The following is a 22,608-nucleotide window of genomic DNA, read 5'->3' as shown; positions in this document are numbered from 1 at the left end:
GGCTTTTTGAAATCGAACATTTCGGGTGCAGTAATCTTGTTAGCCATGATTCCTCCAGAACAGTAGTACGCTTACTTCCCGGGTTTCTTCTGCTGTCGCGGCGAACAATTTCTCTTTTGTCAATATTTAGCTCCGCTCGAGTAACCTCAAAGAACTCTCCTGTATTTTCCTCTAAGGGCCTCGACTATCCAGTTATTCTTCTCGTCAAGGGACTCAAAATCCCACTTCTGACACCATGTTGTGTTATTTATCGGCGAGCGTAAAAGATCCGAACGACGCCATTCATTCAAGAACTTCAAGTGCCTTTTTACTGCCCGTCACGTGACTCGGTACAAAGTACAAACTATAACAATTTTGACAACACAACAGAATTTGTTTTAATTATGAGTCAAGAGCTTTTTAAGTAAGTAACCACCTCCCGGTTAGCTCAATCGATTAGAGCACCGGATTGTGTTGTGCTGGAGGTCAAGTGTGGTGGATGTCCTCCCCTGGGGTGGGATGTATGTGTTTGCTCGAAGGTATTAGCACCCGAGTGCTACACTGGAAATTTGAGGGTAAATAAAGTTTATTGATTGATTATTGATTTCCCTTATTCTTAAGACCATAAAGTGTGATTCATGGGTGATATTTTGAGGAGAAATTAGATGCGAGTCAATTTTGGGTGTCAAAGGTTTAAAACAAATTTAATAGGACTGTAAGTATTATAAAACACGAAGGTGTGCTATGAATAGGTTGGCTCTGCCCCTTGATTTCAGCTCAAATGAAAGAACCATCCAATATGGCGACCAACAGTCCAACCATAAGACTAAGTGAAACAGCGTACGTGGAAGATGCAGTAAAAGTATTATTTTGGGTCAAGAATTAGAAGATATTGAGGCTTGTTGACTCTCATTCCCATAATTTAGCTTATTTTGATATTATTTGGCACTAACACATTCTTCAGCCGTTCAAAGTGTGATCTGCGGTTGACTAGTCAGGTGTACAGTTGTCTTTTCAAAATTTGCACCGTGTAACTTCAGCTTATATCTGCAAGCCCCCTATACACATTGGTTCGCTGAGCCTTCAGATTATTCCCATTGAACTGAACTAGCGGCTTCATAATATACTGCATGCGCTATGCACAATATCATCTGTGACAATACCTCTAAAGAATGAATAATTTAATTTGCAAGAGCGATTCATTTGCAGCCATAATTTCACAACTCTAGTGGTTGGTAACGTTCTTACCTGTTGCTGCTCGAAAATATATTTATTGTGGAATTTGTGCATTATGGCTGACAGAAATAACCCATCTATGCCCAAGAAGAAGTGTCCAACAGATCGAGGTCTTCAGTTCTCTTTCAACATAGAGCTTCCTCAAACTCAAGAGAGCAGACTTCTTGGCATCAAAGACAACATTAAAGCTAACAAAAGTGACCACAAGTACACAGCATGTGGATCTGATGGAGGCTCTTCTGTTAGTTTTTGAGGAGAAAATGGAGAGGAAAGGACTGACATCAAGCCAATTGAGCTTATCATCAACGGAAGTACAGCTAGTCCCGACCCCTCTCTTGTTTCTACACCATCTACTACACGGTTTTCGATTCCTTCAGCGTCTTCCATTCCATCTTCTCATAAGATGCTTTTGAACTCTAAATCTTTGCAAGATATGTTGAACCTTGGTACACTCAATGCTATTCCTAAAATATTTTCATTTTTACTGATTCTGTTTAGGACCAAAAAAGTTTTAGGAGTTGTTAACTGGAGTAGGGCCAGTGAAACTTCAGCAGTGAGCCATGAAGTCCGTATGACAAAAGAGCTGCTGACTTTTCTAACTGAAACCCAAGGTTTGATACATTTGCATCCTCAATATCCTACCATTAATGTAATATGAGTATGGAGGACAGAAGTATCTTTTATACCGCTCTTTAATCTTACCCTATATCAGCTATGGCACTTGTGCTTGGGGTCACACTGCTGAACCACATCTTCATAAACTATTAGTTCTTCAGAAGAGAGCCCTTAGGCTAATGTTCTTCGCTGATCCAAGAGCTCATGAAGTTCCGTTATTCTTACAAACTAAACAGTTGCCGATATCATTTAGTGCTTTGAGCAAATGATGTCTCAGCCTTTTAATGTACGATGTCCACAATAATCTCATTCCTGACAACATTAAGAATATGTTCAGAGAGCTGGCTTCTGTCCACAATTACCAGACTAGATCTGTTACCAATGAAAATTATTATGTTGAACAAGTTAGAACTGAAAATATGAAGAGAGCCTTCTCTATTTCTGCTGTGCACCTTGATCTGGAACAGTACTCCACTTCCTATCAAAACACTTAAAAAAATCAATTTAAAAGCGCAATAAAGGAAAAACTCTTCGAAATTCTGAAAAAAGAGGATGATTATATAAGAACTGCTGATATTAGAGTACAATTCTCAAAATTATAACTGTGTGTACTTCCAGTATATACTGTTTCACTCTATAAGCTACACGGCAAACTAAATTTCTTTTAGGATTGTTCGTCTATATATTATAATTATACATATAAATATTCATTTTCTATAGAATTCTTTTCTCCTTTTTTTTTCATTTTTTATTTTCCTATCTTGTGCCCACCTCGAATAGCCATAGCTACTTGTGGACCCAAGCGTGGTAATTTTCTTATTGCTTAAATAAATTTGTTGTTGTTGTATAGAACAACTTAGGTAATTTTTTTGTTTGTTTGTTTGCTTCCTTTTTTCAGGGTTCCATGTTTCAGAGGTGGCACACAACTTTGTGTTGCAGCTGAAAACATGGATCTTATCCAAAGGATACTCTTAGCACAGTACTAAGTATACACTTGTATTTTTAGGCTCATTTTGTCAGGACACTTGACCATTGCTTGAACGTTAGCCTTTCATTGGTATTATTAGTTTTTTATTATATTTTTACAGGTGCAACGTCTGTGACCAAGGCAATAAAGAAAGTTGCTTCTGGACCACAGAGAGATAAGGGCTCAAAGTGGTTTTCTGAACTGTCAAACATGGGTAAGAAGTCTTTCTTTTGAGAGTAATCAAAATATATTTTCTGTCCATGATTATTCTGCTGATGTCAAATTCCTTCTTGATTAAAGATGAATACAATAGAATATTGTGAATATTTTTCAGTGAAAAGTACACGGACTCGTGTGTACTTTTGCATGAAGAACAGTCCACCCAGTGAGCAAGAATTTCAGGTTAATCTGCTGGTTGTTGCTGACCATTATCAGGTAATTTGAATGATTGTTTATTAAGAAAATGAGTAGTAGTCATAATATATAATGAATTTTTCTCAGGTTACTCTTTCAAAAGAGCAATTTCATGTGAACCAAAATTATCATTATTATTTTTTGCTGTCAGTTGTGAGCACATTTTGCTGTGTAATTCCAACAAGATAGGCATAATTCATGAACTCAAAGAGTGCATAATTTTCTGTAAAAATGGAAAACCAGGAGCATTATACTTACATTATCAATACTAATTTTATTAATTTGTTTTTCTATAACTTTCTTTATGTATTACTCAGGGAAATCATGTCAATTGCCATGCGGAGTCACGATGCAAGCAGAATGGCTACATAATGAACAAAAAGGTTTTAACTAAACCTGAAGCCGTAGCTGTGTATATAGGAAAGCCATTATGGGCACCTCAATATATAGACATGCACCTGATTACAGGCGGGTATTTAATTGGCACATGCTACTGTATGTTTATGTTTCTTTACATGAAAAAGTTTGCCTCTTCCAAATTAGTGATGTTACAGTAAAGGCCAAAAAAGTGTTGCAAAAAATTCCTGTTACAGTTACAGAAAAACATCACGCAAAATCTGTTACATTCTGCAGTGTAGGAAAACATACTGGATTGAATCTCTCCATTAAGGTGCTTACTTCGAAGACACTTGAATTCAGGGAAACTATACAGTCTACCTTTTTTAATCTAAACAACTGATTTCTATTCTGCTTTCCAGTGATTCTGAGTTTCTGTGATAATTTTAAATGGGAGCCGAAATGTCTTGCAAAAGATGTGAGGTAACCAGGGAGGAATAATTCCACCAACTGGTGATACTAAGCATTGAAACATTCAAGAGTTACAGTAGGTATTACTCTAGGGATTTTATTAATTTTCTTTTTACTGTATATCTTTCACTAACTTATTCAAATGTTACTTATAGTTTCTCTCCTTGACATGGTCATTTGTATGAGAATTTCATTATTCCCTTTTATGCCCCATGTAAGGAAAGCCTGGAGTGTGAATGATTCCTTCCAAGTTAGAATTTGAACTTGATTCCCGGGTTGATACACGTACATATGGTTAACACCAAACCAATATAGGATCTTTTCTTTCTTTATTCCTTTCCTATCCTTTGAGGCATTCTTATATCGAAGCGGTCAACTGAAATCATTACCCATTATGCAATCATAGCTTTACAAATAATATCAGTTTGGACAACGAGCACGTGGTAATTAAAAGAACCAAGAAAAGTACAAAACTAGCGATAGGTTTCGCTTTGAATCACAACTACGGGTTGACATAGTCACAAAATAACTTGTTGCTTACCAACGTTCACGGGTCTTGACTACTTAATCGAGGATTACGGTCTAACTTGTCTTCTATTTAGAAACGATCTTGATTAAGCGAGGTCTTATCCTGAACTGAAATGCTAACTATAATTTTCTGTCTAAAATGAACTAATCACGGAGGCGTTAATCAAACCATAAAATATTTCGCAGCTTCTTTCGGAAGCGACCACATTTAGCTTTAATGGAAGCAGTTTACATGGAGGGTTAGGAAACCTTGACCTCACATCTTTTATAGCACAATTGGGTATCCTTTCCCGCAGTACATTAACTTGGTTCCCAGTTTCCATTTTTCTGGCCTGGCAAACAGGGTCTTTCCAGAGCCCACACTTCTTTAGAGATCTCCAGTGCGTCTTATAATCTTTACGATATTGCACGTGATTTTGTATGTGCACTTCTCTACACCCAAGGTATTCACAACTGTATTAATTGTAAATGCACATTTCCACCTCATCCCCTACTGCATCAGCTATTTTGGAGACAAAATAAGATAACTTTAGGAGGGAAAGCGGAAATGAACGGTCATGAAGTCTTGTAAGAATGACCACACAACCAGTCTTCCCGCCCAAATTTTATTTTGGACAATTTCTGTATAATTTTTCATGTTCTATGAACATGTTTACCATAAAATGTCGCGATAAATGAAACCTGTAGTTCAAGAGGAATTACTCCTTTCAAAACATTCTTATGCAGGACAATACATTTGTTGGTGTCATGCAAGGCTACATTTCGGGAAACGAAGGTATTGAAACATTCATGCGACGCTAACTGTCGCATTATTGGAAAAAAAAACCTTGGTTTGAAAGTGTTTTCTAACAACTATTACCTGGTTGGAAAAAAAACCTGCCAATAATCATGACTAGAAATTTACAGGTTTAGGCGAGTGTTTCAAAGATGGTGATACATTATCACATTATTGTTAGTATCGAACTGTTGTCCCAAGTTATAATTGTAATGTAATGAACTGTTCTGAAGGTCAAAGAGCTCTCAATATTGTTGTATTCATGTTATAATAAGATTAAAATATGGTGAGGAAGCCAAACCAGCTGATTCCTTTGGGGACATCGACACCTTGACATTTCAAAGGGAATCAGCAGCCGGCGATGATTCACCCACGTGCTCCAGCATTTCGCCTGTAATGGTCGCTCCACTCTAAGTTTTTCTGTGTTTGGGTGATACCAATTCTCCTTCACATTGTTGAAGAAAGGTGAGGAACATTTCTTCATCTTTCTTCTTTATTTTTATGATCATCTACATCCAGTATTTAGAAACAGACATATGATATTATGCCGTGGTAATATTTACGTGATGGTGAAGCGAATTATTTCGAATTTCAAATTTATTGCCACAATTAAATGAAGACGATTTCCACTGGAGAACGGAAATACAAACCTCGAGAAACTCTTCCATTGTGATGAAAACGTAAAAACTTTTTAATGAATCTGCCTGCTGTTCACTGCTATGGATCTGCTTCAGCTCAAGCTGATTTGAATATAGAGTTCTGTATGGTATGACGGTTGATTGACAAATGATCCAGAGGTACCTTAGACACCACTCTTTTTATAGGGCGTCTTAGTGTTTAAGTAGTTTTAAGAAATAATGAGTGATTCTGGCGAGTTGTTTCTCCTAACAGCTTGCCACAATAATCATATGAAAGCTTATCTTATTATCATGCTGAGCTGGCTGAGGCTTGAGAAGATTGTTTCAAGTCTTTTCCAAGGTATTAGCCTGCGGTGCAGGCATCTTACTAGGGTCAGTTAATGCATGCTAAGAAGCACACAATCGTTTATTCAACCGGCCATGTTTAACTTGGAGTCATAGTTGACAGTGGGGGAAGGGGGCAGGAAGGGAAACAATAATAACATCAATATTCACTTTCCCCACCCTCACCCCCATCTTCATTTTTTCACTGTCACTCACCCCCTTGGTACAAATTTCCTTCTCTTCGTAGCCTTCCACTTCCATTAAAATCAAAGATGACTGCCATAATTTTCACTAAGGATATATGGAGCACCTGCCCACCAAAATTACACTTGCTCTACAAGCTACCAAAGTATAAAAATCATTGCCAAAAACCTCATTCACCTGGCAGAGGACCTTTAACCCTTTCACTCTCAAGATTTTGTTAAAAATTCTCCTTACTGATTGCTGTGCCATTCTTATGATGTTAGTCGGGAGAATTGGGTATTGGATCAATTAATGATCTCCTTATCTATAATTATATTTGTTTAGTCTCATCACTTATCTGCTTGATATTGTAGTGATAATGTAAGGAGACATTTTATTTTGGTCATGCATATGAGTTATAGGGTTAAAAACCTGTAATTAGGATCTATACCGCAGAGTATTCTTAAAGTCTCAGAGTGGGAATTCACTCCACAGTAACTGGCATTTTACTGACACAAATATAGTTAGTGTACATTCCTCCATCTGACAACTTGGAGCAAAATTAACCATTTTTCCCTACTTACAGTAATAGTAGAAATAATTCCTACCTGCCCACTATAAGCCATGCCTGGCTTAAATTCTTTTGGTGTACTTGGAAGAAACTGCAGTTTTGCTGTTCCTTTGACAACCTGACTTTCTGTTCCTGTAGCATTTTGAGAGACCCCTGTTGCTGCTTCCTTTACAGTAGCATTGATGGCAATCTTTGCACTGTTACAAACATAGCGGTGGTAACTGGAGTACTCCTTAAGTTTTTTCAACACATCATCTGTCTTGATAGTCACATCTGTGCAGCCATTGATCTGAAAGAGATAACAACAGTAATTTTAGACTACAGCTAGTGGGAATAAAATAAATACAGATCCTTGACATCTTAATGTTTAAACAAGTGTGCAAAACAACAACAACATGGACAAGTATGACATTTTCAATTGAAATAAGCTCTTTGAAACAAAATCAAAACTTGTCCAAGAGCAAACCACCAAAAAAATTTCATAGGTTTGATATTCATCTTAGACAAAAGTAACAGAAAAAAATTAAAAAACTTTGCTGCTCTTTTGAAATGACTAAAAACATCAATGGGATATTTTTGCTCCAAGCTTTCCAATAAATTGTACCTCCTTCTCTGTTGTTATTTGCATTTCCATAGACTTTCTTCTCCGAAACCAGTTAGGTACCAGTACTTTCATTTGAAAGAGCACTGAGACAGTTCCTTTCACTGGCTTTCCATAGGTGTATCTAAGAAAAAAAATCTCATTATCATAACTAACACGTGTTTTGAGTCTGTATACTAACTTCTTACGATATCTAAGACACTGTAAGCCTAGCAATGGGATAAGTGTTATCTGTTTTTCTTTCCATGTATAACACACACCCTGTCTTGCCTTTGTACAGTATCAACCGCCTCCCGGTTAGCTCAATGGATAGAGCGCTGGACTGTTGTGCGGGAGGTCGAGGGTTCGAGCCCCGACAGGACCAACACTCAGGGCCTTAAAATAATTGAGAAGAATTTGCTGCCTTTCTATAACATCAAGATCAAGAAATGGTTAGATATTCTCGGATAGGGAAGAATAAATGAAGGTTCGTCTCCTGCAGGGTTGGGGTAGGAGATGTTCATTTCCCACACATGAGATTACTGTGTGATGGTTGTCCTCCCCTGGGGTGGGATGGGTGGGTCTATTGGGCCCGCAGTGATTGGTGCAAGCCGTTGCGGTGTCCCTGCCGGTTGGCGAAGCTAAATAAATCTAAAAAAAAAAAATAATAATTCCACTTCCTTTCACCACAGCTCTCACTCCTTTTTCAGAGAAAAATAAATGACTTGAAACCTACTGATATATTAACCACAGATCCTATACTGTCACTCAGAAATATTTCAAGGAGCTACATTATACATTGCAACATGCATTGCTTATAATGATACAAGAATACAAGATCACTCTCCTTACACATCAACATGTCTGACTTACTGAGCACAAACAGTTGCTTTAATCTTTTTGCTTTTTATTGCTACAAATGATGGAGGCTCAATGGTCACTTCAAACTTTGGCAGCACTGTAAGTAGAAGAAGTTATGGCAAGTTACAAGTTTAATAGTACAGTGGTGAGTAAGAAAGGGGGTTGTCTGTATAATTGCAACATTTCAGTGCATAAAAACAGTTGATCATTTGTGAACATTCACGTTTGGCATAACCTTGCCAACAGAGGTCCCTTCAATCTTCCTAGGATAGTTGGGAAGAGTCTTCCCAACTTTTCTAGGAAGATCGAAGGGTTTTCTGCCCGCAGGGTAGTTTGCCACATTAATCTGCACCCGAAAAACTATCAAGGTTATTAATATTAATAATTATTGTCTATCATAAAGACACTCATTTGGTGTTTTGTGAGAATCAAACTCTGAGTGAAATTCAAACAAAACTACATTAGATTTCATGAAGTGAGAAACATATTTTCAATACCCTCACTAGCAAGGACACTGATGATACCACTTCCTGCTTTTTCATGGTTGTTTGAGCCAACTGTTAATCAAAAGCAGCTGGCAAAATATTCATAACACCCTGATATAAACACCTGTTATGAAACAGTTTTTTCTTTATGTTCTGTGTATGAACGGATAGATGGCATACATATATGTTAGCCAATCAGAACTTCACAATCACTTTACAAAATTAGACAGTACAATCTTATTATATTTGTTCATGAAAAGATGTACCATACTTATCCACGGAAAAGACAAGTGTTTCTTTTTCACCCTTAGATAAAAGAAAGATTTTGTTAAAAACATCGAAGTACTATTATCTCAGTAATATCAAATTGACAGACTATGGGCTGAACAAAGCTCTTTAATTGGTCAGTCAAGGTGAATCCCTTATACTATACAACGGTTCACAAACCAAGAGGCACAAGCAAAGAAGAATGAGCCCTTTATTGTGCAGTGCATGTACTTAGAGCAAACCTCAATAGTCCCGTTCCTAAAACTAAACTGAAAACATTTAGTTCTCAGCACCTCTTCAATAATTAACTCAGTTAACTCTTCATAGGTCCAATCTTTGGCAAGTCAACAATAGGGATATGGCCCAATGTTTTTGTTCTCATTTTTTAATGCTTTGTTTTGTTATGCTCTAAGCATTGAGAGCACAAGCCATGCATGGACATGTAACAATTCAAATTTTTCATTTTCCCATGATATTTTTCTAGGACTGAATTTCCTTTTCATGACCTTCTAACAATAATCATTTTTTTCATGACCTGTAATAGATAAGTAGATAAGTAAATCACAGTATTTCTTTCTTCACTGCTTTTACAAAAATTCAATTCAATTCAATGACTTTCCATTCCTGAAAAATGAGATCATGAAAATTAAAAAACTTTTAATTGCGAATTTTTTCAAACCCACATCAGCCCTGGGTTATACCTTAACCTTGGCCTCAATCTTCCAGTCACCGAGAAGAGGCTGGCTTGATAAAGGAAACTTTAAACTGACAATTCCTATGGTATGAATAAAATAGGGCATTGCATTAATGTTTTCATTTTTAAGGAATAGAAGAAACTGAAGTCTTATCTGTAACACTTCATGCATGAACAAAAAGCCTACATGAGTGATAAGGAAATGGTCCTCATGCCATGTATCTATGCTTTTTAAGTAAGTTTGGCTTATACATGGAACTATGATTATTCTGTATAAAAGACAGAAAAAGCACTCAATGACTGACTCACCACTAACAAAATCCACATTGTCCCATTGCATTGTGCGTACTTTACCAGGACTCTAAAAAAATTATCAACACCCAGCAACTGAGTGTTGTAGAAAGCAACGTGTATGCTATGTTCAGAGATAGGTAAGCTGTACCTCAAGTTTGGCCATTCTTTATCCAATTTCGGATAAAGAGCTTTTGAAAAGAAATTACAGGTGGAGTCTTGAAAAAATGCTTCACTTTGGTTACTTCAGTGAATGAACACGAGTGCAAAGTCACTACCAGTCACATTGAAATTGGAAAATACTTTGAATCCTTAAATATAGTTTTAGCTGTAATAGTATCAAAGTCATCTATAATTACATTAACGTTTGATCTTACTCTGGTATTGTTCATATAGTATTTTGGTCAGATTTTAACAGGTTTTCACATAAAACAACAGGAAAGCTTTTGTTTGTTCATTAGCTCATTCATATCTTAGTAACCAGGCATTTGATCCGTAGAAAAGGTACTGAACACAAGAAGCTTTTAAAGCATAATTTTCGTGACGGTGCATGGCAATGTTCCTTATTAAGTAGTGTTTACCTGCCTGAAGAAGCTAAGCAACCTTTAACCAATTAAAAGGTTTTAATGCCACTAAACAACAAGAAAGTGTTTTAAATTATAACCATCATCCAGATGTTCTCCAAGATAAGCCCCACTCCTGGCCTGATTTGCTGCAAAAATTTCAGGGGAAAAGGTGCAGCTAATATGCCAGTGTTTACAGTACTTCATTTTCATTACAACAAAAGAAGATGACATTTCCAAGGGCATTTATACGATGGAATCTTCCAATAACAAGAATATAGTTATTGACTATAAACTATTGAATGCCACATAATTTTACTTACGGTGATGGAAACTCTTTTGACCTGCAGAGAAATAGCACATGAGGATATAAAATAACAATTCTATGCAAGATACATATGTTCTGCTACACTGCTGTGTAATCAGTCAACTATTCAAAAGAAGTGTTCTGCTACCATAGCATTTTGCAACAGAATTTACCAAAAAAGTCAAAAAAAGACCAATTTAAATTAGTCAGAGCTGACCTGTCCTTAAGGTTTTCATCCACACCAACAATACGCATATTCACTTAAAGAAACAAAAGGCAAATAAAGTTTCATTAATGAAAACTGGAAGCATCTTGCAAAAAGTTTACTTTTGCTAGCAGATGGCTCAGAAGGAAAAGTCTACAAGAAAGTCACTGTTGCTAATCTTTTCTTTTACAAAAGAATTGACATTAAAATCTGTCATTAAATTTTTGTTGGGGTACTGAAACACAGTTTTGGCCCCAAGGGGAAGGGAATTGGAATGAACCAACCTTAATTAGTTTAGATATTTATGGGGCTTTTCCAAGGGGTGCAGGGAAGGAGGGTTGAAGCTTTAAATTGAATGATGTATTATCAACTCAGTTGATAATATCAAGTTTTCTTTTACTTACCCTTGTTTATCATCCATAGGCCCAGAAGTCTCATTTATTTATTATTCCAAATAGAATTTAGAAGTCATTAACAGAAATCAAAAATAGCTCTTTGACCTTAAGAAAAGAAACATCCTTTTATCTTATTCTTGTAGCAATAGCTGTAGATAACCTAATAAAGTAACCTAACCTTTCAATTCCCAAGATCCAATTAGTATTTCTCCCCACTGAATGCCATAAATTTAAAGTGGGCGAGAGAAGTTGGTGTAATGACAACAGAACACTCTCTTTCTGATAAGCTCGTCTACTCTCTCTTTACCTGTTTGCTATATAACATATTTGAATCACTGAGGGAGAAGTTGCAAGTTAATTACTTGAAGGGGTTAAGGGGTAAAGGCCCTTTTGATAAAAGACATGGTTCTATGAGGGCTTGACACTAGCGGTAGCCCACTAGCCACAGCGCCAGTAAGTAACGCGAACTACACAACGAATACGCTTTATTTATACACGGCGAAACAAGATGGAAGATACACAATTGAGAGAAAACAGTCAGGCGTCACTCGTATGAGCGCGCGCGTAAAACTAAACAAACACCGCAGGACAACCTGCTGGCGCAGACTAATAAAAATTCAGTTTTGGCTAGTGGTTTTGAATTTCCACCAGCCAGTTTGGCTAGTAAACGGACTGAAAATTTCGTAACATCTAAAAACATCTAAGATGTCACTAGTCACTTGGCTAGTAAGTTGAAAAGTTAGTTTCGAGCCCTGTCTATCTCACAGTTTCTCCACGCAGAGATAAATATCTTAATAGATATTAGGTAAAATTACCTGTCTGGCCTGGTTTGTAGATTGGTTTGTCTGTTTGAATGAAGACAGAAATCTTTGGAATTTTAATGGTTATTGTTTCCCTGTGCTGAAAGACAGACCTTCCATGAACTGTTGTTCCAAAGACGTTCAACTTTGCTTGAAAGCTGTTCCTCTTATTGGTTTTCAAATTTCTTGGTATCTTGAAGGAAACAAACAAATTCAGGTAATAAACACATGACATATGTGACTTGTGGGTAGTGGCTAGACCTTGCTTGGAGCCGGTCTAGAAAAGGAAACATAAGGCGCTTCCTTCCCTCCACTAGCCTGGGTAGACACCTTGGGCAAGTGTTAGCACACCCTTAGCCTCCCCTAACCAGAGTTACGGTCCCACTGCCTTGTGGTGACTAGGGATAGCTAAAGGCTAAGGGAGCAAACCCCGACAGAAAAACCGGAGTGGAGCCCCGTAAGGCAGTTTTGACGCTATATCATTTTCTGGCCACTCCTGCAGTCGACCTGTTCCCGAACGTACCGGCCCTGCCCTTCCTTCGGACTCTACCAGCAAGACCGAGAGGGGGATTCTGGGACTTGGGCAAACCAGTATCTCCATATCAACCGCCCAGGCAAGCGCATAGAGAGGCAACTTCAGCATGCCCTACGGCTTCGCCTGGCATGGAAAAAAACCAGGGAGTGACAGTTACCGGTTCTAAGTCATGGCTTGATTGGCGTAGAGACAGACGCCAGGGGTCATTCCTGACAGTGGGAGGGGCTTATTAGCCCCATTGGATAGCTACCGCCCGCTTAAACTGGGCAGCCCCCAGTCAATAAGGTGCTTTCCCGCCACTGCCCGCCTGTCTTGCTGGGGCGAGCAGGACTTAAGTCTGGAAACAGTCTGACAAGTGGGCTGCGACTTATTCGCCTAAGAATCAAGGATCTATTAGTAAAAGACCAGGTCTTACACTTGGGAGTTGGAACGTCCGAACGATGCTGACCGGACTTACCAAGGACATACGCGACATTGATGGGGCACGCAAAACAACTGTCATCAGCAGAGAATTGGTTAGGCTCAAAGTTGATATCGCTGCTTTACAGGAAACGCGCATAGCTGGTTGCGGAAGCCTAACGGAAAATGAATACTCATTTTTCTGGCAGGGTAGAGATGAAGATGAGCCTAGAGTACATGGAGTTGGTTGTGCTGTCAGCAACAAGCTAGTACAGATGGTGGAGCCGGGCTCAACCAAGTCTGAGCGCATCATGCACATAAAACTCAATACCGATCTAGGTCCCACCAATTTGCTTTCTGTGTACACTCCAACCCTGACTTCGAGTACCGATGCCAAGGATACCTTTTACAGCCAATTGGATGATGCTGTCAAACATCTCAAACAACGAAGTGCTGATTCTACTCGGCGACTTCAACGCTAGAGTGGGCAACGATCAAGGCTCCTGGCCTGATTGTCTTGGTCACTTTGGTGTTGGCAAATGCAATGGAAATGTTCAACGCCTTCTGGAGCTTTGCACCTATCATCACCTCTGTATTACAAACACATTCTTTGGTGTGAAGCTGCACCATAGGTTCTCGTGGATGCACCCCCGATCTAAAAACTGGCACCAACTCGACCTCATCATCTCAAGACGGGAACACCTTAATAACATTCGTACTACAAGGGCATACCACAATGCTGATTGTGACATTGATCACTCCTTTGTCTGCACGAAGATCCAGTTACGTCCAAAGAAGTTCCATCGTGTCAAACAATCTGCTACACTTCGCATTAATGCTTCTGCCACCGCCATCCCTTAAAATGTCTCTATACTCAACGACATCCTGAGCTCCAAACCCGGAGACTGCCTGGAACTTAACACAGAGGACCACTGGAACCATATCAAGGACACCACCCTTGCTGCAGCATTAAAGGCCTTTGGCAAGAATGTACGCAAAAGCCAGGATTGGTTCAATGCAAACATCGCGACTCTTCAGCCGCTCATCGAAGCAAAGAGGAATGCCCTGCAGAACTACCAGCGTAATCCATTACCTAGCTCGTTGGAAGCACCTCGGGAGGCCAGGCGTCGTGCGAATGAAAAACGTAAGATCTGTGCTATCAACTTTTGGATGAATCTCTGTGCTGAAATCCAGTCAGCTGCTGACACTGGAAATTCTAGGGGCATGTTTGAGGGTATCAAGAAGGCGATTGGACCTTCACAGTCCAAGTCCTCACCACTCATCACCCGGTGAAATCATTACTGATAAATCAAGACTGATTGAGTGCTTGGTGAAATACTATAGCGAGCTCTATGGTAGATCGAGCTCTGTCTTACCCTCTGTCCTTGACTGCATTGAAAGGCTTCCCATCATGTTTGAACTAGATGAGCCCCCCCACCAAGGAAGATCTCTCAAAGGCAATCAGTCACATATCGTCTGGAAAGGCCCCTGGGCTTGACGGTATCCCGGCTGAAGTCTTCAAATGCAGTGGAAACCAATTGCTCGACAATCTCCACCAGCTACTCTGCAAATGCTGGGAAGAGGGATACGTTTCCCAGGAGATGAGGGATTCTATTATCTCAACCTTATACAAGAACAAGGGAGACCGCAGTGATCGCAACAATTACCGTGGCATCTCACTTCTGTGCATTGCTGGAAAGCTGTTTGCCCGAGTAGCATTATGCCGCCTTCAAAAGATCGCTGAAACGGAGTACCCTGAATCCCAGTGTGGTTTCCGCTCTAATCGGTCGACTGTGGACATGATTTTCTCTTTGAGACAACTCCAGGAGAAGTGCAAAGAGCAACAACAGCCACTCTACATTGCATTCATCGACTTGACAAAGGCGTTTGACCTTGTTAGTAGAGACGGCCTTTTCATGATTCTGCCCTTAATTGGCTGTCCTCCTAAACTCCTGAGCTTCATCAAATCGTTCCGTGATGGGTCTCGGGGTACAGTGCAATATGACGGAAACAGGTATGAGGCATTCGATATACACAGCGGCGTAAAACAAGGATGTGTGCTATCCCCAACTCTCTTCAACATCTTCTTTTCAGTTTTACCGATTCATGCTTTCAAGTCCGCTGAAGAAGGCATCCTGATACGATCTCGTTCTGAGGGTAAACTCTTCAACCCTGCACGCCTTAGAGCCAAGACCAAAGTGCCCAAGGTAGCCATCCGTGACCTTATCTTTGCCGATGATGTTGCCCTCGTTGCTCACAGCGCTGGGAAACTCCAACTCCTCCTCAATCAGTTTTCTGACGCATGTGAGGCCTTCAGACTTACAATCAGCCTAAAGAAGACGAAAGTCACGTGTCAGGACAATGCAGCCACGCCTGCCGTAACGATCAAAGATTACATCTTGGAAGCTGTCGCACAGTTTACCTATCTCGGCTCCACCACCTCAAACAACAACTGCCTTGAAGTGGAGATTGGAAAGAGAATTGGCAAGGCCGCAACCAACATGGCTAAGCTGTCAGCCCGTGTCTGGGAGAACAAGAAGTTAACTACCAAAACTAAAGTTGCTGTGTATCGCGCCTGCATCGTGAACACCTTATTGTTTGGTAGCGAGTCTTGGACTACCTACGCTAGTCAGGAGAAGCGCTTGAACATCTTCCATATGAGATGTCTTTGTCGCATCCTCTCCATCTCGTGGACAGATAAGGTCTCTAACAATGAGGTACTTGCAAGAACCAATATCCCCTCGATGTTCACCCTGATAAGACAGCACAGATTGAGGTGGCTCGGTCATGTGTACCGGATGGAGGATGGGCGAATCCCTAAGGATCTGCTGTATGGCGAGTTGGAATCCGGTTCGAGGCCTATTGGCAGACCTAAGCTGCATTTCAAGGACTTATGCAAGAGAGATATGCTCGCCACTGGCCTGACAACAGATAACTGGGAGCTACATGCTGCAGATCGGAGTGATTGGAGGTCTGTGTGCAGTCTGGCACTCCAGGCGAGAGAGGAAAGGCTGAAAGCTGAAGCCGATGATAGAAGAGCTAAGAAAAGAGCAGCAATGGACAAAGCAACGTGTGTTCCAGTGGCATGTGTCTTCGTGTGCAGTGGATGCGGCCGTGGCTGCCGTTCTAGAATTGGGCTTTTTAGCCACGAGAGAAAGTGTTTGTAACAATTGCGCTAGTCATGGACATGGTCCGACGACTGCCTACTATGTGAGCAATGTTAGAATTATATTATCAATTCTAAATCTGTCATGAAATGCGAAAGAAATGTATGGAGAACAGTGCGCTGCATGTGTTTAACTTTTCTATTGCATGCATATTATATAGGAGCCCCCTTAACATAGATTAAAACTTTCCACACAAATTGCTAAACCTGGTTAAGAGTAAATTTGGATGATTTTTTCTACCAAGTTCAAAGTGTAGTAAAAGATACATTCTACCCCCTTTAAACATTTACTAGTAAGAGTTATTCTGATTTGAGAAAAAAAAATGTCTCATTCAAGAATATTTTGAACCTCTGATACACCATCCTCGGAGACCCAGGGGCTGTGAGTCGATTTCAAGTTAAGGGCAGAAGAGCCCCTGGGGACATTGTCGTACAAGACTAGTTCCAAACGGTCGCAGTCGTTCTGGCATCTGATTGGTGCCAGAAAATCTTTGTTTTTTTCTGCCCAATCAGTTTGAAGTGTGCTTTGGAGTCCTTTCGTGTGTTTTAATAGGGACATCATATTCAAGAAGCTCAGTTGCTCGCTATGTTTGTTTGAGCCGTGCGACAAAGCTTTGCCCGTGGTAAAAAGTTTTAGTCTCAGCACACAATGTAAGAGAAATCGATCAGATTGTCCGCGAAAATCTTACCGGTAATTATAATGAATACTTTCGCAGGTATCACAAGAGAACATGTTTAAAAGTTTGTTAGGTTCGTATAAAACAGAATGGTTTCAGGCATTGATATGTCGCTTTAAACGTTAAACGAGATGTAAGCTTAAATCTTTCTACCAGTGTAGATTTTTTGTATAACTTGCTGTAACTGAAACTTTTTATGGAACGCCAAGCGTGACCAAAATGTTGAAAACTAAAATATAGGTTGTATCACTAAATATATGTTGTACTGTGTAATAAATGGGTTGAATATTGCTTATATGTAGCTTACGTTGAGACAAATACAGGTTGAAAAGTTCGACATATATATATGTGTCACTTGAAAGTACAGCCTCTTATATATAGGTTGAAAATATCGATTTTCTGGGCTTTTCCGAAAATCTTCGGAACGAGACCGACGCGCTCGTCACGAACCTATTTCGCGTTGTAAAGGCGACACCATAATGGACGCTGCCTACATTGGCGATTTTTTCGACAGAATTCCTGGCATTATCTCACAGGCCCGTCGACATCTTCACGACACTCAGCAAGAAGTAATCGAACGTACTCACAGGAGACTAGGGGACAGTCTTTTTTTAGTGAACCATCTCGCAAGTCGGGCGTGTAATTCATCAAGTGCCATCGATGCGGACAGACAAGTTGATTTGTATGCTCTTATGGCTGCATGAAAGAGAAAGAGTTGGTTGATACACTGTTCAAGTAAATAATTAAAATCGCTTTTTTCATTGCTTCCTTCTTTATTACCTTAAATTGTGGGATTGGCATACCATCACTAGGTAGAGCAATTTAATATTTATCCCTTGGAGATGTGGCAACACACTTATTCGTAAACAATTCGCTTGGCCATTCACATGGCAACAAAGTATCTCAAATTTTCCGATTTTAGGAAAAAATTAGCTTTGTATCAAGTTTTATTATGGTGGAAATATTTTGTCGTTACATAGATATATGAGGCAGTGCCGATATCCTTGTTCTGGGCCCCAACTAGCCTGTGAATACTGCCACTTCTCCCTGCTCTTCGACTCAAAGACAGACAACCGGTTTTTAATCTGGCCAGGAGCTCTGATTACTCAATTCAGCTTTGCCTATTATTTACGAAGAAATGACAAGACCATAAAGGTCTAATAAATCCAACAACTTTACATTTGGAACCCCATGACAGCCAGATTTATTATGTGAACACTAATTTAACGAATACTACGAATCGTTTCAAGCTGATAACAAACTGCAGCTAGGCCATCCTCCCATGAATCGTCCACGGCTATTTTACTTAAGTATGCATCGTAGAATGATCGCACCGCTGCCACAATAGAATACAAATCAAATCGAACAAGGCTCCGTCGTACGGCCCAAACAACCAAAGCGAGCAACTGAGCTTCTTGTAGATGTGCGTGTTAAAACACACGAAAGGACTCTAAAGCACGCTTCACTCTGATTGGGCAGAAAAACACAAAGATTTTCTGGCACCAATCAGATGACAGAACGACTGCGACCGTTTGGAACTAGTCTTGTAAGACAATGTCCCCAGGGGCTCTTCTGCCCTTAACTTGAAATCGACTCACAGCCCCTGGGTTTCCGAGGATGTTGATACACTTACTTTGAGTTTAAGGGTTCCTTCTGAGTCACTGGTGAACTGTGCTCCATCACTAGCTATAGCATAACCCCCTCCTGAGCTGTGGGTCAGTGAAGTATTGATGGTCCATGTTTCATGCACATTAATGAGACTGACTGATAATTCTTGGGTGCTGCCAGCACGGAAAAGTCTAGGGCATGTTATAAGGTAGCCACTGCATAGAAAGAGAACAATGAAAAAACAAAACAGTCAAAAGTGAGAATGATTAATCAGGAAAGATTGAAGAGCTCGATATGTTGCACATTTAGGATGTTTGAGACTTCACAAGTGGTAATATCTTCAAAGGGAAAGACAGGAGTGAAACCTTACAGATAAACACAACTTTTCAAAGGTTTAAGTGGAACATTATTCACTATCATCCAAGGGTTTCAATGAAAGCCTGATCACCACCGAAAAAGTATACGTTTTGATTCTTTTCTTTTCTGGAGAAGAACTACACCTATCAAGTTTTTTTTTCTGTGAGTTAGCTGAGTGCCAATACAAGAGAATGCTATGCCTTAGAAGAACAATTGACAAAAGACCTAATTAAGGTTCCAGTTTTACCTCCTCTGGAAAATAGACAAAATAAATTACATATTACACATGTACTAGAACAATCGCAGTCTTCACTAATTTCAGTTTGATCCATTTAGATCATTTAACTGAACTCTAAACGGCTTTCCTTTTGAAAATCTTCTCTTATCTCCCATTTAAATTTGGAGAAATAGGTTGATTACCAAATCATAAATATACCATTAAAGGTTTTAAGAAATTCAGCCACAGGCATTTCAGTTTAATGGGAAACGTAATTTTTTTAAGACTTCGAGATCTTACTGAAATGAACTATACAACGGCCTTTCACCCAAAAATCATAATCATGAATCGATTGGAAAAAAGAACAATTAATGCACATCAATAATTGAGAAGAAGCACATAAAAATTCGAAATTTAAAAAATAGCCTGCATACAGCCATCTCGTGTTTCTATTACTTTTCTTTCTGTGTAAAGTAAAGGAAATGGGATACATCTCAATTACAGGCTGAATAAAAGAATAAAATATCGAGGAGAAAGTAAACTTGCATTACTACATCTGGTTAAAAATTCGTTGTAGTCATTCTTAAAAATTCCTGAAAATTTTCTATGATCCATTCAAAACATAATAGTACTCTTTTTGTGCACGAAACCACCTATTTTTGGCAAACAGACGAACCCTAGGAGGAAACTCACACAAGATGGAGCATGAGTAAATTCCAAATATGGCGTAAACAATGAGTGAACATTATCGACTCGACCTGATAACGAGGTTCGACTTCGAATAAAACGCGAAAGTGTGGGGATATCAGCTGATTCGAAAGGAGATATGCGTTTCCGACAGATCAAACCGATCTTCGAAAAAATTTAGAGGGAGCCGAGACAGTTAACACCCGTTGTGAATTGTTTTCAACACAACAATAGTAGATTTAAATATCGCCGATCAAATTCGTGACCCCATAACCCTGATTATATTCTGCTCGCGCGCGGCATGTAGAAAGAGTAGAAAGTAGCAGTAGAAATTGATCGAAGATTGAGAAGCATTTTGGTGCTTTTACAGAAGAGGAGATATACAACTAAACCTGTATTGAGAGCAACTCAGGTTGCTCATCTTGTGTTTTCTAAATGAACTTTTAACTGAACCCTTGAGTGACCCAAAATTTGCACTTAATAGACACTTTAAGAGTTTTTACAGTGTATCTTAGCTTGATATCATTAAAAAAAAAAAAAAAACCTTTTGTAAAATCGTCTTCAGTTTACGAAGAGGTATGGAGTTCATAAAAGGTAAATAAGCAGCCAATAATATCTGTTGATGTACCAATAATCTGAAAGGCAAAGTTTAAAATCATTGCATAATTTGTATATTAAGGTGGCTCGTACCGGTTTTAATCTTTTTGATGGTTTGTAACTTTGAAAGAATACAATCAACAGAAAGACTGACCAAGGCCAGTTGAACAATTTGACGGGGTTGAATTAGATAATCATTGGTTATCCAAAAATAGGTGTAATTTCGTCACTAGCAGTTTCTATGGCAACGCTTTCATAGGCTTATTCAGACGCATTTTTTAGCTTGTGGCTTAAATAATTCGAAAAATAACCCGGTGACCCCGTGATTTTTTTCAGTGATTGCTTTTGGCACTTGAAAAGGAAAATGCAAAAAGATTTTAAAAAATTCTACGGAGCGGAATTTCAGAAAATCTAGAAAAAAGGCAATTTTCACACATCGCAAATTTCCTTCCGTAGAATTTTCTAGTTTCTTTTCTGATGATTCCTTTGGACGTTATTATCATATTGAATTAATAAAAAGGAGGGGTCACCGGACTTGTTTTCATGCAATAGCTTTCGTGAGTTTAGCAATTTCCACGCGCGTTCTCGCATTTAAAAATCTGGGCGCAGTTGTTCGAAGGCCGATTAGCACTAACCCAGGGTTATATTTTAATCCAGGTTTCTTTATTTCTCTGTTCAAGAGCCGTTTTGGGAAAAAATTTCCAATACTTTTCAGAGCATTCAATCATCAAATTGTAGACAAGTGGAATTAAACTAAATTTTCTTTTAAAGCTTTCAGATCTGAAATCAAATTTTACACTAACCCTGGGAAAAAAATGTCGTTTTCAGTCTTTCTTTTAGCAGTTGAACACCAACACAGCGCTAACTCACCGAAAGCGCTTCAAAATGGCCTGAGACGCTAGGAATCAACAAAGAAAACAACAAGGCAATAAGGTAAGTCCATTTTATTTCAAAACAAGATAATTTTTTTTTCTCTTTTAAGGCAAACTGATAACATCCCATACAAACCTTTAAAAATATAAAACGTTGCGCAACACGGTAAGAGTCACGTCCGCTTTTCTAGTAGTGAGCTTAGGCTGCCTGTGTGCTACTCCGTATTGCGCTGAGTCATTTGACGCAAAGCTACACCGTTTGCGTACTGTATTGCGAATGAGTGCTAGACTATTCGCAATTAGCTGGTCCATTTCACAATTTCGTGTTCCAACTCGACATGGGCAACTAGACCGTTTATCATTTGGCTAAACTATTTATGTTTAGGGTGTTCTGTTTCATGAAGGAAACCTAGACTGTCTATAATTTGGCCATGCCATTCCTTTATTAGCTTTGCTATCCTGCAGCTGATCCTTAAACCATCTTTGTATTTACTGATCTATTTGACATCCTTGTATTTTTGGTGGTGACGGCCGCCCATAGGTATGTCTAGTAATCAATTTAAGAGGGCACCAAATTCAACGTTTTACAGGTATACCATTTATCCACCTCTTATCTATGACCTTTAATAGACTGTTATCGTGGTCTTGGCACAAACATACATAAGCTCTCTATTTATTAAACACTCTCCATTGAGAAATCTAAGGGACAGTCTGAAACTATATGCGCAACGCCCTAAAAGTGACTTCCGTCGATCTTCCTTCTCTCACCACGCGTCTATTCTATGGAACAACTTACCCATGCAAACCGAACACTGTTTCTTTGAAATCTGCTCTTAAAGCAAGATCCGACATTTTAGATAAAATAACATTTATAACATGACTCGTAAATTCGTGCAATCAAATAGCGCGAGCGTGCTTCAATTTTCCATTGTGCACGCTGGTGACGTCAGCAAACAAATACCTCGCGAAATAATTTTTTTCTCACGAGAGACTTCGGTATTTTTCATT

The 22,608-nt window shown here is 39.2% G+C and overlaps 1 protein-coding gene across 2 annotated transcripts in view; it reads right to left on the bottom strand.

Moving 5' to 3' along the window:
* Positions 1–22,608, bottom strand: part of LOC148732830 (alpha-1-macroglobulin-like) — a 69,580-nt gene that overhangs the window by 44,441 nt on the left and 2,531 nt on the right. The window contains exons 2-11 of one of the 2 annotated variants that reach the window (XM_088757511.1): positions 18,896–19,085; positions 12,501–12,678; positions 11,308–11,345; positions 11,102–11,137; positions 10,234–10,285; positions 9,932–10,005; positions 9,230–9,269; positions 8,491–8,575; positions 7,642–7,762; positions 7,075–7,326 (exon numbers count right to left, since the gene is read on the bottom strand). In XM_088757511.1, the coding sequence (XP_088613637.1) occupies positions 7,075–7,326; positions 7,642–7,762; positions 8,491–8,575; positions 9,230–9,269; positions 9,932–10,005; positions 10,234–10,285; positions 11,102–11,137; positions 11,308–11,345; positions 12,501–12,678; positions 18,896–19,085 (1,066 nt within the window). Of the gene's footprint in view, positions 1–7,074; positions 7,327–7,641; positions 7,763–8,490; positions 8,576–9,229; positions 9,270–9,931; positions 10,006–10,233; positions 10,286–11,101; positions 11,138–11,302; positions 11,346–12,500; positions 12,679–18,895; positions 19,086–22,608 lie in introns of those variants that run through there. The other variant, XM_088757510.1, reaches the window with a different exon arrangement.

This window comes from Stylophora pistillata, chromosome 4 (assembly GCF_964205215.1).
Source record: "Stylophora pistillata chromosome 4, jaStyPist1.2, whole genome shotgun sequence".
In the NCBI taxonomy this organism is placed as follows: Eukaryota; Metazoa; Cnidaria; class Anthozoa; order Scleractinia; family Pocilloporidae; genus Stylophora; species Stylophora pistillata.
Note: the sequence above shows the minus strand (reverse complement) of the source record. Positions and strands in the feature narration are given on the sequence as shown.